This window comes from Anguilla rostrata, chromosome 16 (assembly GCF_018555375.3).
Source record: "Anguilla rostrata isolate EN2019 chromosome 16, ASM1855537v3, whole genome shotgun sequence".
Lineage (NCBI taxonomy): Eukaryota > Metazoa > Chordata > Actinopteri > Anguilliformes > Anguillidae > Anguilla > Anguilla rostrata.
The window spans coordinates 3,751,296-3,765,522 of record NC_057948.1 but is presented as its reverse complement, the minus strand read 5'-3'; the positions used below and the strand labels follow the sequence as shown (position 1 = coordinate 3,765,522).

General features: G+C 42.4%; 2 protein-coding genes across 5 annotated transcripts in view; one reads left to right on the top strand and one right to left on the bottom strand.

The window, feature by feature from the left end:
- LOC135242400 (protein NLRC3-like) overlaps nucleotides 1–14,227 on the bottom strand; it is a 1,894,071-nt gene that overhangs the window by 122,282 nt on the left and 1,757,562 nt on the right. The window contains exons 40-42 of the mRNA XM_064313443.1: nucleotides 13,105–13,215; nucleotides 11,063–11,173; nucleotides 7,976–8,086 (exon numbers count right to left, since the gene is read on the bottom strand). Of these exons, the coding sequence (XP_064169513.1) occupies nucleotides 7,976–8,086; nucleotides 11,063–11,173; nucleotides 13,105–13,215 (333 nt within the window). The remainder of the gene's footprint in view (nucleotides 1–7,975; nucleotides 8,087–11,062; nucleotides 11,174–13,104; nucleotides 13,216–14,227) is intronic.
- The window catches only part of LOC135242408 (NACHT, LRR and PYD domains-containing protein 3-like), a 421,399-nt gene that overhangs the window by 91,892 nt on the left and 315,280 nt on the right, over nucleotides 1–14,227 (top strand). The gene's annotated exons all lie outside the window — the stretch shown is intronic.

Below are 14,227 nucleotides of genomic sequence, written 5' to 3'. Positions count from 1 at the left end.
GAAAGGCTGTTGTGCAAGGAAGAAGCCCATACTCCAAGACTGGCATAAAAAAGCCCGAATTAAGTTTGCAGATGGTCACCAGGACGAAGACCTAGCCTTTTGGAGGAGTGTTCTCTGGTCAGATGAAACAAAACTTGAACTGTTTGGCCATAATGATCAGCGCTAAGTATGGAGGAAAAGGGTGAGGCTTTTAATCCGAAGAACACCATCCCAACTGTGAAGCATGGGGGTGGCAGCATCATGTTGTGGGGGTGTTTTGCTGGAATAAGGACTGGTGCACTTCAGAAAATAGATGGTATCATGAGGAAGGAGGATTATCTAGAAATACTGAAGTAACACCTCAAGACATCAGCTAGAGAGTTAAAACTTTGTCGCAACTGGGTCTTCCAGCAGGACAATGATCCTAAGCATACCTCCAAAGTTGTAATAAAATGGCTTAAAAACAACAAAAGCCGCGTTTCCACCAAAATTACCCGGAACTTTCAGTCCCAGGAGCTACTTTACCAGGAACTAAAAGGTTCCTTCAGCCAATGGTTGTCTGCGTTTCCACCGGGGTCTAAAGTACCGCGAAGATTCCCCAATCAGAAGCCGTGGATGAACAGAGAGGTCCGCCTACTGCTGAAGGCACGCGACGTTGCTTTCAGATCAGGTGACGCGCAGGCCTACAGTTCAGCCAGGGCTAACCTGAAAAGGGGCATCAAGAGGGCCAAGCACAGCCACAAGCTAAGGATTGAGGAGCACTTCACCTACAACTCCGACCCCCGACGCATGTGGCAGGGCATCCAGGCCATCACGGACTACAAACCCACCTACACCTCCCCCCCAACCAGCGACACCTCCCTCCCTGACGAGCTTAATAACTTCTACGCTCGCATTGACAGGGACAACCAGGAGGCGGCCATAAAGGCTGTACTCCCTGCAGACCACCAGCCCCTTACTCTCGCCCCCACCGACGTGTGTGCAGCACTGAGCAGGATCAATGCACACAAGGCTGCTGGCCCTGATGGCATCCCCGGACGCGTGCTCAGGGCCTGCGCTGGGCAGCTGACTGAGGTCCTGACTGACATCTTCAACCTGTCACTGGCCCAAGCAGCTGTCCCCACGTGCTTCAAATCCACCTCCATCGTGCCAGTGCCGAAAAACTCCTCTGCAGCGAGCCTAAATGACTTCCGCCCTGTTGCACTCACCTCCACCATCATGAAGTGCTTTGAGAGGCTGGTCCTGGCTCATCTCAAATCCTGCCTACCACCCACACTGGACCCCTTCCAATTCGCCTACCGTCAAAATAGGAGTAAGGAGGATGCCATCTCCACAGCGTTACACTCCACCCTCTCCCACTTGGATAACAATAACACCTATGTAAGAATGCTGTTCATTGACTTTAGTTCAGCATTCAACACTATCATCCCCTCCAAACTCATCACCAAACTTGGGGACCTTGGTATCAACCCCTCCCTCTGCAACTGGATATTAGACTTCCTAACCAACAGACCTCAGTATGTTAGGTTAGACAACCTCACCTCCTCAACCCTCATCCTGAGCACCGGCGTCCCACAAAGCTGTGTGCTGAGTCCTCTCCTATACTCCCTCTTCACCCATGACTGCACTCCTGTACATGGCTCCAATACCATTATCAAGTTTGCAGACGACACAACGGTGGTTGGTCTCATAAATAACAACGATGAGACAGCCTATAGGGAGGAGGTCCAGCACCTGGCGGCGTGGTGCGCTGACAACAACCTGGCCCTCAACACCAAGAAGACCAAGGAGCTCATTGTGGACTTCAGCAAGACCAAAGGAGGCATGCACACCCCTATCTGCATCGACGGGACAGAGGTTGAGCGTGTCACCAGCTTCAAGTTTCTGGGCGTCCACATCTCTGAGGACCTCTCCTGGGCCCTCAACACTTCAACCCTGGTCAAGAAGGCTCACCAGCGACTCTTCTTCCTGAGGAGACTGAGGAAAGCCCATCTGCCTCCTCAGATTCTGGTGAACTTCTACCGCTGCACAATTGAAAGTATCCTCACCAACTGCATCACAGTCTGGTACGGCAGCTGTTCTGCCCGGAAAGCACTACAGAGGGTGGTGAAAACCGCCCAACACATCACCAGCACTGCACTCCCAGAAATTCAGACTGTCCAGCACAAGCGGTGTCTGCGGAAGGCATGCAGCATCGCCAGGGACACCTCTCACCCCAGCCACAGACTGTTTGCCCTCCTTCCCTCCAGGAGGCGCTACAGGAGCCTCCGTTCTAGGACCAGCAGGTTCAGGAACAGCTTTTTCCCCTCAGCTGTCACCTTGCTGAGCTCTGCACCACGGTGACAGACCCCCAACCCCCCCCACCCCTCACCCCTCACCCCGGATACACCCACCTGGACCCCCCCAGCCCCCCCCCCCCCCTCCAATGACTGAACCTCGCACTGCCGCACCTTGCTAATAATATATTTATCATATTTATACCAATCCACTGTCTATATTGTTTATAACTGTCTATACTGTTTATATCACATTGTATTGTATCCATATTTATTTATCAATATTGTATCAATATTGTATTCATATTTATTCAGTATGTACAGACACCTTACTGCACTTTACTGCTTCTTTTGCACCTCTGGTTAGATGCTAACTGCATTTTGTTGTCTCAGTACGTGTACTCTGTGCAATGACAATAAAGTTGAATCTAATCTAAAAAAAAAAAAAGATTAGGCAAATTAGCCCACTGACGTTGTCGTCGGTCCATCTGTCATATGATTTCTTCTGTAACCCCATACTACCACCAAAGTAGCCTACATTATTTTCTAATAACCGGGACAGCCCGGAGGGGTTTATTCCACTTATATACAACGGGTTACCAACAATGACTATATATGGTTACTTTTGTATTTATTGATTTTCATATATCCTCTCAAACACATTCATTAACAGCAGAAAACATGCACACGTTGTAAACAATTTGCTGTTTTATTACTTTCTCGTCGTCAATTCCATATAGGCTAATCGCAAAATGACAAGAATAGAACGAAAACTCGGACTTGCGTGAAAATGTAAATTAGTAGTGGTACAGCCACCGTTTGCTTTCCTTCGAAGTTACTGCTAGCCGAGCAGCGAAGTGTGCCCTCCAGATGCGAACCATGCACCATAAATGAGTCCACAGTCTTCCTGGTCTTTTCGTGGAATTGAAAAATGGCAGTAAAATTGAGTAAAATTATGGCAGTCTGAAAAAGCTAAAGGGAAGATTACTAGAATTAACCTGTTATTTTACCCGGATAAAAAGTGCGGAAGGTGATTTCCAGTTTGCTTGTACTGTATCACCAATGTTAATTATGCAGAACTACCGCATACCTCACATAACTGTATCAAACGTTTTGAGTCAATTACAACGGGCTAACAAAGAAAATCCGGAAGAAAATATTCAGCAACCGAATTAATCCGTTTGAATGTTTTGGTAGCCTACGTAATATGCTGTCCCAGCACGAATGCTTAGCATTTTATAAAACGAATACTAAAGCAAGAAAAGAACAGAAGAGCACACGTTATAATTCCAAGACGTTGACAGGCTATAACCAAAAGTAGGCTACTGCGCCGCATAACATACAAGTTTGATTTGAAGTTATTATGAAAATAAATTGGTTTGCCGCTGCATATTTTCAAACATGGCGGGTAATGGCGGAAAATAAATACACAAAAAAAAAAAAACACAAATGCTACGAGTACTCGACCAATCAGAAATGTTCAGCGCTGCAAGCTCCACCCAAAAGGTTCCTGTACTTTCGGAAAGTACTACCCCCCGAGCAGGAACGTTTTGGGGGGTAAAACAAAGCCCCCAGAACTAAATTTAGACCCTAGTTCCTGCGGTGGAAACGCACTGAGTTCCTCAAAAGGTTCCTAGTTCCGGGGTATAGTTCCTGTGGTGGAAACGCGGCTAAAGTGAAAGTATTGGAGAGGGCATCACAAGGCCCTGACCTGAATCCCATAGTAAATTTGTGGACTGAACTGAAAAAGCGTGTCTGAGCAAGGAGGCCCACAAACCTCACTGAGTTACACCAGTTCTGTCAGGAGGAATGGGCAAAAATTCCAGCATTATGAGAAGCTTGTGGTAGGCCACCCCAAGCGTTTGATTCAAGTTTAGCAATTATAAGGCAATGCCACCAAATACTAACAAAGTGTATGTAAAACATTTGACCCACTGAAAATCTGATATAATACATAAAAGCTTAAATAAATCTGTCTCTTAGCTATTGTTCTGAATGATGCGGGGGGCAGGAGTGGGTGGCGGGCATAGCTATAGAGTCTCTGGTGGACTGAGCGGTTAGTGCTATCGCTGGATCATCATTGGTAGTGCTGTGTTAAGCTGAACCGGTCATGGTCTGGTGATGACTGTCTCAAGCCTGCCCTCATGGCTGCATTGGCCCCTGCCTCTGTTTCCCTTAGCTATGCTGCCGTAGCCTTATTCTGCTGGGGTTTTCCTTATCACACGCAGGCTGTCTGACCATGCCACCCATCGGTGTTCCTGCCCATCTCTCTATGTGACCGGAGTCACCTTTGCTTGGACTTAATTAATACTGGATTGGCTGTTATAAAACAAATAAATTATATATATAATAATTTATCTGTTTTCATGTAAGCCATTCCCATAACAAACCGGTGTCTGAGTCCGGTTCTGCTCAAGGTTTCTTCCTGTTATCAGTCAGGGAGTTTATCCTTGCCACTGTTGCCCTAGGCTTACTCTTTGGGGGCCAGATCTCTGTAAAGCTGCTTTGTGACGAAACTCCATTGTTAAAAGCACTATACAAATGAAAAATAATTGATTGACCTGTCAAATGAGCCCTCATTGCTGTCTGTGGGTCCAGCCATTTGCTAGTAACCTAAGTGCGTATCTGCCTCCACTCCCTGTGCGTAATGCAGATTGTGCTGACAAGCAGAGAGTGCATGCAGACTGAAGCGAGCTCACTCTCAAAACAGCAATTGAAGAGCTCGAAAAAGCAAATCCCTGTGAACAAAACATAGAGACAGAGCTTCCCGTTAAATTCATCTTCTTACCACAGCTCTGTCACTGCACATCTGGCGATGACAAAATATGCCCCACATACACCTGAATGTGACATAATACACCCACCTACACCTGACAGGTGACAGTGACACTGAAAGGTATATTTCCCTCCTGCCCCCTAGTGGTATGGGCAGCAGTGCCCACAGAATGGGGATAAAGTAAAGATTAGAAATTTATTAAAAAAGGGGCTACGAACACATCACAAATTCAAGCTCAACGCGTGCAACAGACTCCTTTTTGGCCAACAACGCCATCGATCCCTTAGCAGCGCTAATGGCAATAAATGTCAGTAAAATGAAAGGAGCCTCCCCATCCCCCAATCGCTCATTGCACACTGACCCACGTCATAAAATATGCCTTTTATGCTTTCCATAATTACTTTGCCTTTCTTATTTTTGCATGAAAAAATGTATTCCATTTAAGCTGTCAGAACAGCACCTCAGATCACCAAAACAATCATTCAGAAAAAACGTTTTAAATTCCATATGTAATGTACTTACACTGCAGTCACTTTTGGTATATCCAATACTTGCATCTTTATGGCTCTTTTGTCAATGTAAGAGTTTCTGTAATCCCAAATACCCTTGCTCATATTCAAGCTAAGACTGTTAGCCAGTTCAGGTGCCATTTTCAACTCAATCTGTCGAGCATCCACCTGAAACTTGGCCGGCATATCTGACCACCCGATGCTGTCTTTACGTACAGTATTTTGTTCAGTAGGCATTTGGTTATCTGAACAGCGATAGGTTTACTTTTAAGTGAATCAAGTTACAGAATGCATTAAACAAGACTGTCACCTGTCAAATGAGCCCTCGTTGCTGTCTATGGGTCCAGCCATTTGCTAGTAACCTAAGTGCGTATCTGCCTCCACTCCCTGTGCGTAATGCAGATTGTGCTAACAAGCAGAGAGTGCCTGCAGACTCAAGCGAGCTCATTCTCAAAACAGCTTAGCATTGTACTATGAAATGAATTCATAATTATGGTGGATCAAAGAAAAGGTTTCTGCACTGTGATAACAGTAATTGAAGAGCTTGAAAAAGCAAATCTCAATTAGACGCATCATTTCGATATTTAGAAAGTTCCGATTGGTTTGGAGAGTGTGCTCTAGACCATGTGAGAGCCCTACTGGTGGGCATGTAAGTTTACTGAAGTGAATTTAGTGTTCTCCTTATTATTTCTTCTTATTCCAAATCAAGTTAACATCCTGTACGCTACTCCTCCTACAGTTTTTCAGCAAGACCTACCTTTTTTATCTCGTAGCTTCACCTAGTTGCTTGTGCTTTTCTTGTCAGTAGTGCAAATATTTTAGAGATATTTACCATTTTAATTTATATTTTATTTATGTTTACCAAGAAAATTTCCCATTAATTAACACTAGTGGAATGTTCGGGATGTAAAAAACACACTTGCAGCTGACATTGCAATCAGCCGCTGCTGTAGCGACAGATACAGACCGTCTCTTTCTTTTGCAAAGCTTCAAATGGATGAAATCTCCAGCAAAGTGAGTAACGGCAGCAGCAGCAAAGCAAGTTCAACTCAAACTAATATTAGTTTTCTGTTATAATTTCTGCTAATTCCTGCCAGCTACTGTAACATTTGTATTTCAACATTCAGCATAATGTTAACTGCTGTAAGAAATTAACTCCCCAAAACATGTTAGAACCGATTCACCTGTTATTTATTCAAAATATATGATTTTGAGTGAAGAAAACTTCTTTTGTAGTGTAGATAACCTGTTCAAAACGTTATCTAAAATGTGCAATTTGGAAAGGTTTTGGGATGTCTTAGAAAACCCATTGCAACATTTCACTGCTGTTGGTTATCTGCACAACAATCTGTGAATTCTTTGCTGATGTGTCATTTTATTACTGTTTTACGTTCACGAATGGCCCAGAAATACTTTCAAACGATTATTGCAGAAAACAAAAAAAAGAAAAAACAAATAAAAGCCTGTGCCGAAATTGGCTTGCTCTCCCCCTTGGCTAAACGCCAGGTTTTTAATGGGCAGGGTTCATTGGGTGTTAGTTATGTAACAAAACCCTTAAGTCCAGTGAAATTCTTTCTACATGTAATGTGCAAATAATGCTCTTGCCACTTTTGTGCACACTAGGCAAGCTACATTGAAAATGCCTAAGCATTGCCCCTTCTCTGGATGTGGAGAAAGCAATACATTATTTTCTTTTGCCAAAATTGAAGAGACCTACAAGAAATGAGTTTTAATTCCGGAGCCCACAGGCACTCCAGTGTTACAATAACCAGTGCAGTTAGTATTTGCATTGCCCATCTTCTCTGAACAAAATAACTTTTCGCAGAACGTGCTGGACGGGTAAGGATGCCTACCATTAGCTAGCAACAATTAAATGTTTTCAAGCTAAGACATGTGGAACCAAAGCCTTTCTTTATGTGGGTGTAATGTCCAGAATTTGAGACTGCTATAGAGTGTAATGTTAGTGTACAGTAGCTCAGTGTTACAATGCTGTTACCAGTTGAATAATCTTCAGGTTTAATTATACGATGGGAACGCCTAGTTTATGTTGCTTTCTTTCATTTTGTTGGGTACTGCATGGGACAGTCTGCTCTAACCAGCTCTGACCTAGCTAGCGATGTGAAACGGTTTACATACTGTATGATGTGTCTTACAGGTATAAATGTTAATGAGTGCAGGATACACACCCAACCTGCCCATGTCTGCTAAAGAGGTCGCAATAATCTAACCGTGTCTATTACAATTCAATGGTTCTAACTCGGTCAAAAACGTGAAAGAAGCATTAAGAAGAAAATCTGTCGTCACTACTGGGGAGTATAACAACAATCTAGTTTCCTGTACCTTTAAGAGCACTGCAAACCAGGTGTAAATTTCCTTTTTAAATGCTTGGGGTTAAGGGGTTAAATAGTAGTGTCAATGTAAGCCTATTTAATTACCTTTGATCACCTGTGAAGTCTCCTCTGAAATTGAATAGAGGATTCATTGAATGATCACTCTTCATAGACAGGCAGCTGGGTGCAGGTGACCCTGCTCTTTCTACCTGGACCCTGTGAACAAAACATAGAGACAGAGCTTCCAGTTAAATTCATCTTCTTACCACAGCTCTGTCACTGCACATCTGGCGATGACATAATAAACCCCACATACACCTGAATGTGACATAATACACCCACCTACACCTGAAAGGTGACAGTGACACTGAAAGGTATATTTCCCTCCTGCCCCCTAGTGGTATGGGCAGCAGTGCCCACAGAATGGGGATAAAGTAAAGATTAGAAATTTATTAAAAAAGGGGCTACAAACACATCACAAATTCAAGCTCAACGCGTGCAACAGACTCCTTTTTGGCCAACAACGCCACTCGATCCCTTAGCAGCGCTAATGGCAATAAATGTCAGTAAAATGAAAGGAGCCTCCCCATCCCCCAATCGCTCATTGCACACTAACCCACATCATAAAACATGTTTTTTTTCATGCTTTCCATAATTACTTTGCCTTTCTTATTTTTGCATGAAAAAATGTATTCCATTTAAGCTGTCAGAACAGCACCTCAGATCACCAAAACAATCATTCAGAAAAAACGTTTTAAATTCCGTATGTAATGCACTTACACTGCAGTCACTTTTGGTATATCCAATACTTGCATCTTTATGGCTCTTTTGTCAATGTAAGAGTTTCTGTAATCCCAAATACCCTTGCTCATATTCAAGCTAAGACTGTTAGCCAGTTCAGGTGCCATTTTCAACTCAATCTGTCGAGCATCCACCTGAAACTTGGCCGGCATATCTGACCACCCGATGCTGTCTTTACGTACAGTATTTTGTTCAGTAGGCATTTGGTTATCTGAACAGCGATAGGTTTACTTTTAAGTCAATCAAGTTACAGAATGCATTAAACAAGACTGTCACCTGTCAAATGAGCCCTCGTTGCTGTCTATGGGTCCAGCCATTTGCTAGTAACCTAAGTGCGTATCTGCCTCCACTCCCTGTGCGTAATGCAGATTGTGCTAACAAGCAGAGAGTGCCTGCAGACTCAAGCGAGCTCACTCTCAAAACAGCTTAGCATTGTACTATGAAATGAATTCATAATTATGGTGGATCAAAGAAAAGGTTTCTGCACTGTGATAACAGTAATTGAAGAGCTTGAAAATCTCAATTAGACGCATCATTTCGATATTTAGAAAGTTCCGATTGGTTTGGAGAGTGTGCTCTAGACCATGTGAGAGCCCTACTGGTGGGCATGTAAGTTTACTGAAGTGAATTTAGTGTTCTCCTTATTATTTCTTCTTATTCCAAATCAAGTTAACATCCTGTACGCTACTCCTCCTACAGTTTTTCAGCAAGACCTACCTTTTTTATCTCGTAGCTTCACCTAGTTGCTTGTGCTTTTCTTGTCAGTAGTGCAAATATTTTAGAGATATTTACCATTTTTATTTATATTTTATTTATGTTTACCAAGAAAATTTCCCATTAATTAACACTAGTGGAATGTTCGGGATGTAAACAACACACTTGCAGCTGACATTGCAATCAGCCGCTGCTGTAGCGACAGATACAGACCGTCTCTTTCTTTTGCAAAGCTTCAAATGGATGAAATCTCCAGCAAAGTGAGTAACGGCAGCAGCAGCAAAGCAAGTTCAACTCAAACTAATATTAGTTTTCTGTTATAATTTCTGCTAATTCCTGCCAGCTACTGTAACATTTGTATTTCAACATTCAGCATAATGTTAACTGCTGTAAGAAATTAACTCCCCAAAACATGTTAGAACCGATTCACCTGTTATTTATTCAAAATATATGATTTTGAGTGAAGAAAACTTCTTTTGTAGTGTAGATAACCTGTTCAAAACGTTATCTAAAATGTGCAATTTGGAAAGGTTTTGGGATGTCTTAGAAAACCCATTGCAACATTTCACTGCTGTTGGTTATCTGCACAACAATCTGTGAATTCTTTGCTGATGTGTCATTTTATTACTGTTTTACGTTCACGAATGGCCCAGAAATACTTTCAAACGATTATTGCAGAAAACAAAAAAAAGAAAAAACAAATAAAAGCCTGTGCCGAAATTGGCTTGCTCTCCCCCTTGGCTAAACGCCAGGTTTTTAATAAGCAGGGTTCATTGGGTGTTAGTTATGTAACAAAACCCTTAAGTCCAGTGAAATTCTTTCTACATGTAATGTGCAAATAATGCTCTTGCCACTTTTGTGCACACTAGGCAAGCTACATTGAAAATGCCTAAGCATTGCCCCTTCTCTGGATGTGGAGAAAGCAATACATTATTTTCTTTTGCCAAAATTGAAGAGACCTACAAGAAATGAGTTTTAATTCTGGAGCCCACAGGCACTCCAGTGTTACAATAACCAGTGCAGTTAGTATTTGCATTGCCCATCTTCTCTGAACAAAATATCTTTTCGCAGAACGTGCTGGACGGGTAAGGATGCCTACCATTAGCAACAATTAAATGTTTTCAAGCTAAGACATGTGGAACCAAAGCCTTTCTTTATGTGGGTGTAATGTCCAGAATTTGAGACTGCTATAGAGTGTAATGTTAGTGTACAGTAGCTCAGTGTTACAATGCTGTTACCAGTTGAATAATCTTCAGGTTAAATTATACGATGGGAACGCCTAGTTTATGTTGCTTTCTTTCATTTTGTTGGGTACTGCATGGGACAGTCTGCTCTAACCAGCTCTGACCTAGCTAGCGATGAGAAACGGTTTACATACTGTATGATGTGTCTTACATGTATGAATGTTAATGAGCGCAGGATACACACCCAATCTGCCCATGTCTGCTAAAGAGGTCGCAATAATCTAACCGTGTCTATTACAATTCAATGGTTCTAACTCGGTCAAAAACGTGAAAGAAGCATTAAGAAGAAAATATGTCGTCACTTCTGGGGAATATAACCACAATCTAGTTTCCTGGACCTTTAAGAGCACTGCAAACCAGGTGTAAATTTCCTTTTTAAATGCTTGGGGTTAAGGGGTTAAATAGTAGTGTCAATGTAAGCCTATTTAATTACCTTTGATCACCTGTGAACTCTCCTCTGAAATTGAATAGAGGATTCATTGAATGATCACTCTTCATAGACAGGCAGCTGGGTGCAGGTGACCCTGCTCTTTCTACCTGGACCCTGTGAACAAAACATAGAGACAGAGCTTCCAGTTAAATTCATCTTCTTACCACAGCTCTGTCACTGCACATCTGGCGATGACATAATAAACCCCACATACACCTGAATGTGACATAATACACCCACCTACACCTGAAAGGTGACAGTGACTTTCAAAGGTATATTTCCCTCCTGCCCCCTAGTGGTATAGGCAGTGGCGCCCACAGAATGGGGATAAAGTAAAAATGAGCAATTTATTAAAAAAGGGGCTACGAACACATCACAAATTCAAGCTCAACGCGTGCAACAGACTCCTTTTTGGCCAACAACGCCACTCGCTCCATTATCAGCGCTAATGGCAATAAATGTCAGTAAAATGAAAGGAGCCTCCCCACCCCCCAATCGCCTGTTGCACACTAACCCACATCATAAAACTTAATTTTACATACTTTCTATAGTTACTTGGTCTCACATATTTGCATGAAACAGGTATGCTATTTAAGTTTTCAGAACAACACCTCAGATCACCAAAAACATTATCTAGAATGTCCACATGTAATGTATTTACATTGCATTCACTTTTGGTATACCCAATACCCGTGTCTTTATGGTTCTTTTGTCTATGTAAGAGTTTCTGTAATCCAAAATGCTTCTGCTCTTATTCAAGCTAAGCCTGTTAGCTAGGTCAGGTGCCATTTTTAACTCTATCTGTCATGCATCCACCTGAAACTTGGCCGGCATATCTGACCACCCGATGCTGTCTTTACGTATAGTATTTTGTTCAGTAGGCATTTGGTTATCTGAACAGCGATAGGTTTACTTTTAAGTCAATCAAGTTACAGAATGAATTAAACAAGACTGTCACCTGTCAAATGAGCCCTCGTTGCTGTCTATGGGTCCAGCCATTTACTAGTAACCTAAGTGCGTATCTGCCTCCACTCCCTGTGCGTAATGCAGATTGTGCTGACAAGCAGAGAGTGCCTGCAGACTGAAGCGAGCTTGCTCACAAAACAGCTTAGCATTGTACTATGAAACGCATTCATAATTATAGAGGATAGAAGAAATGGTTTTTTCACTTTGATGAAAGTAATTGAAGAGCTTGAAAACGCAAATCTCAATTAGAGGCATTATTTTAATATTTAGAAAGTTTTGATTCGTTCGGAGAGTGTGCTCTAGACCATGTGAGAGCCCTACTGGTGGGCATGTAAGTTTACTGAAGTGAATTTAGTGTTCTCCTTATTATTTCTTCTTATTCCACATGAAGTCAACATCCTGTACACTACTCCTACAGTTTTTTAGCAAGACCTACCTTTTTTATCTAGTAGCTTCACCTAGTTGCTTGTGCTTTTTGTGTCAATAGTGCGAATATTCTTGAGATATTTACCATTTTTATTTACATTTTCTATTTATATTTTGTTTATGTTTACCAAGAAAAATTCCCATTAATTGACACTAGTGGAATTTTCGGAATATAAACAACACACTTACAGCTGACATTGCAATCAGCCACTGCAGCAGCGACAGATACAGACCGTCTCTTTCTATTGCAAAGCTTCTAATGGATGAAATCTCTAGCTAAGTGAGTAACGGCAGAAGCAGCAAAGCAAGTTCCACTCAAACTAATATTCGTTTTCTGTTATAATTAATGCTAATTCGTTCCAGCTACCGTAACATTTGTATTTCAACATTCAGCATAATGTTAACAGCTGTAAGAAATTAACTTCCAAAAACATGTTAGAACTGATTCATCTCTGTTATATATTCAAAATATGTGATTTTGAGAGAAATATGTGATTTTGAGAGAAGAAAAACTGTTGTAACTTCTAAGGAATATAACCACAATCTAGTTTTCTGGACCTTTAAGAGTAGTGCAAACCAGGTGGAAATTGCCTTTTTAAATGCTTGGGGTTAAGGGGTTAAATAGTAGTGTCAATTTAGACCTATTTAATTACCTTTGATCACCTGTGAACTCTCTTCTGATCTTGAGAGGAGGTTCCATTGAATCATCACTCTTCAGAGACAGGCAGCTGGGTGCAGGTGACCCTGCTCTTTCTACCTGGACCCTGTGAACAAAACATGCAGACAGAGCTTCCAGTTAAACTCATCCTCTTACTGCAGCTCTAACTCACAGCACATGGAGACAGAGCTTCCAGTTAAACTCATCCTCTTACTGCAGCTCTAACTCATATCACATTAAATATCTGATTCATGCATTTGACCTCTTCCTCTCACTGCTGAGGTTCCTCCTCTGGTCTTTGTTCTTGAGAGATTCATTTTGAACACGCCCTATCTAAGGAGACTGGACACATTAGACCAGACTGACACAAGTGCTTCCAACCAATTAGCTGCAAACACACAACATGAGCAACAGACACTCGCTGGACACAGAGACACACACCACAATATAGCATAGTTTGACTGGATGTAATGCAGAATTTAAATGGGCCTGAAATGTTGTGGGTGGCGGGTTTGGCGTCGGCGCAGAGAGAGAGAGTGTGAGAGGATGCTCTCGGATCCTTCGTCACAATGTCACTGGAGGTATCAGGCGAGATTGTTAATTGTTTATTGCGCTGATTGCCTCTGATTGCTTTCAACAGTGAGCCTGGGGTTTTTAAAAGCAGACCGAAGCTGGAGCGAGTTTGGGACTGATTGACAAGGCTACTGGAACCGGCGTGCCTCTGAAAACTGTCTGTAAACCGAAACCGAAAATAAAGGAGCACGGCAGTGCTAATTGTGGAAACGATTGTCTCCCGTGAGTGTGTGTTAAACAGGAGGGGTGGCACTCACTTGCCACAATGTACTATACAGACATCTCAAAAGGAGTGGTGTTACCCTTGATACTGAAGCTCAGGAGCGTGTGTCAAGAAAAACACCAGAGTGCACTAGAAACAGTGTGCCGAGGCTTGATTAGTTTCTGCCATAAACACGTGATCAATGACGTCTGAAGCTTCATTCGGTACGCACAACCATGTGACCGCTTTGGTAACTGACTCAAAGGAAGCAAAGCTTTGGCGCAGGTTTCATGGGTAGAGCAAGCAGTTCGTGTCAGTCGAGTCACAGTGACTGCTTTAAGAA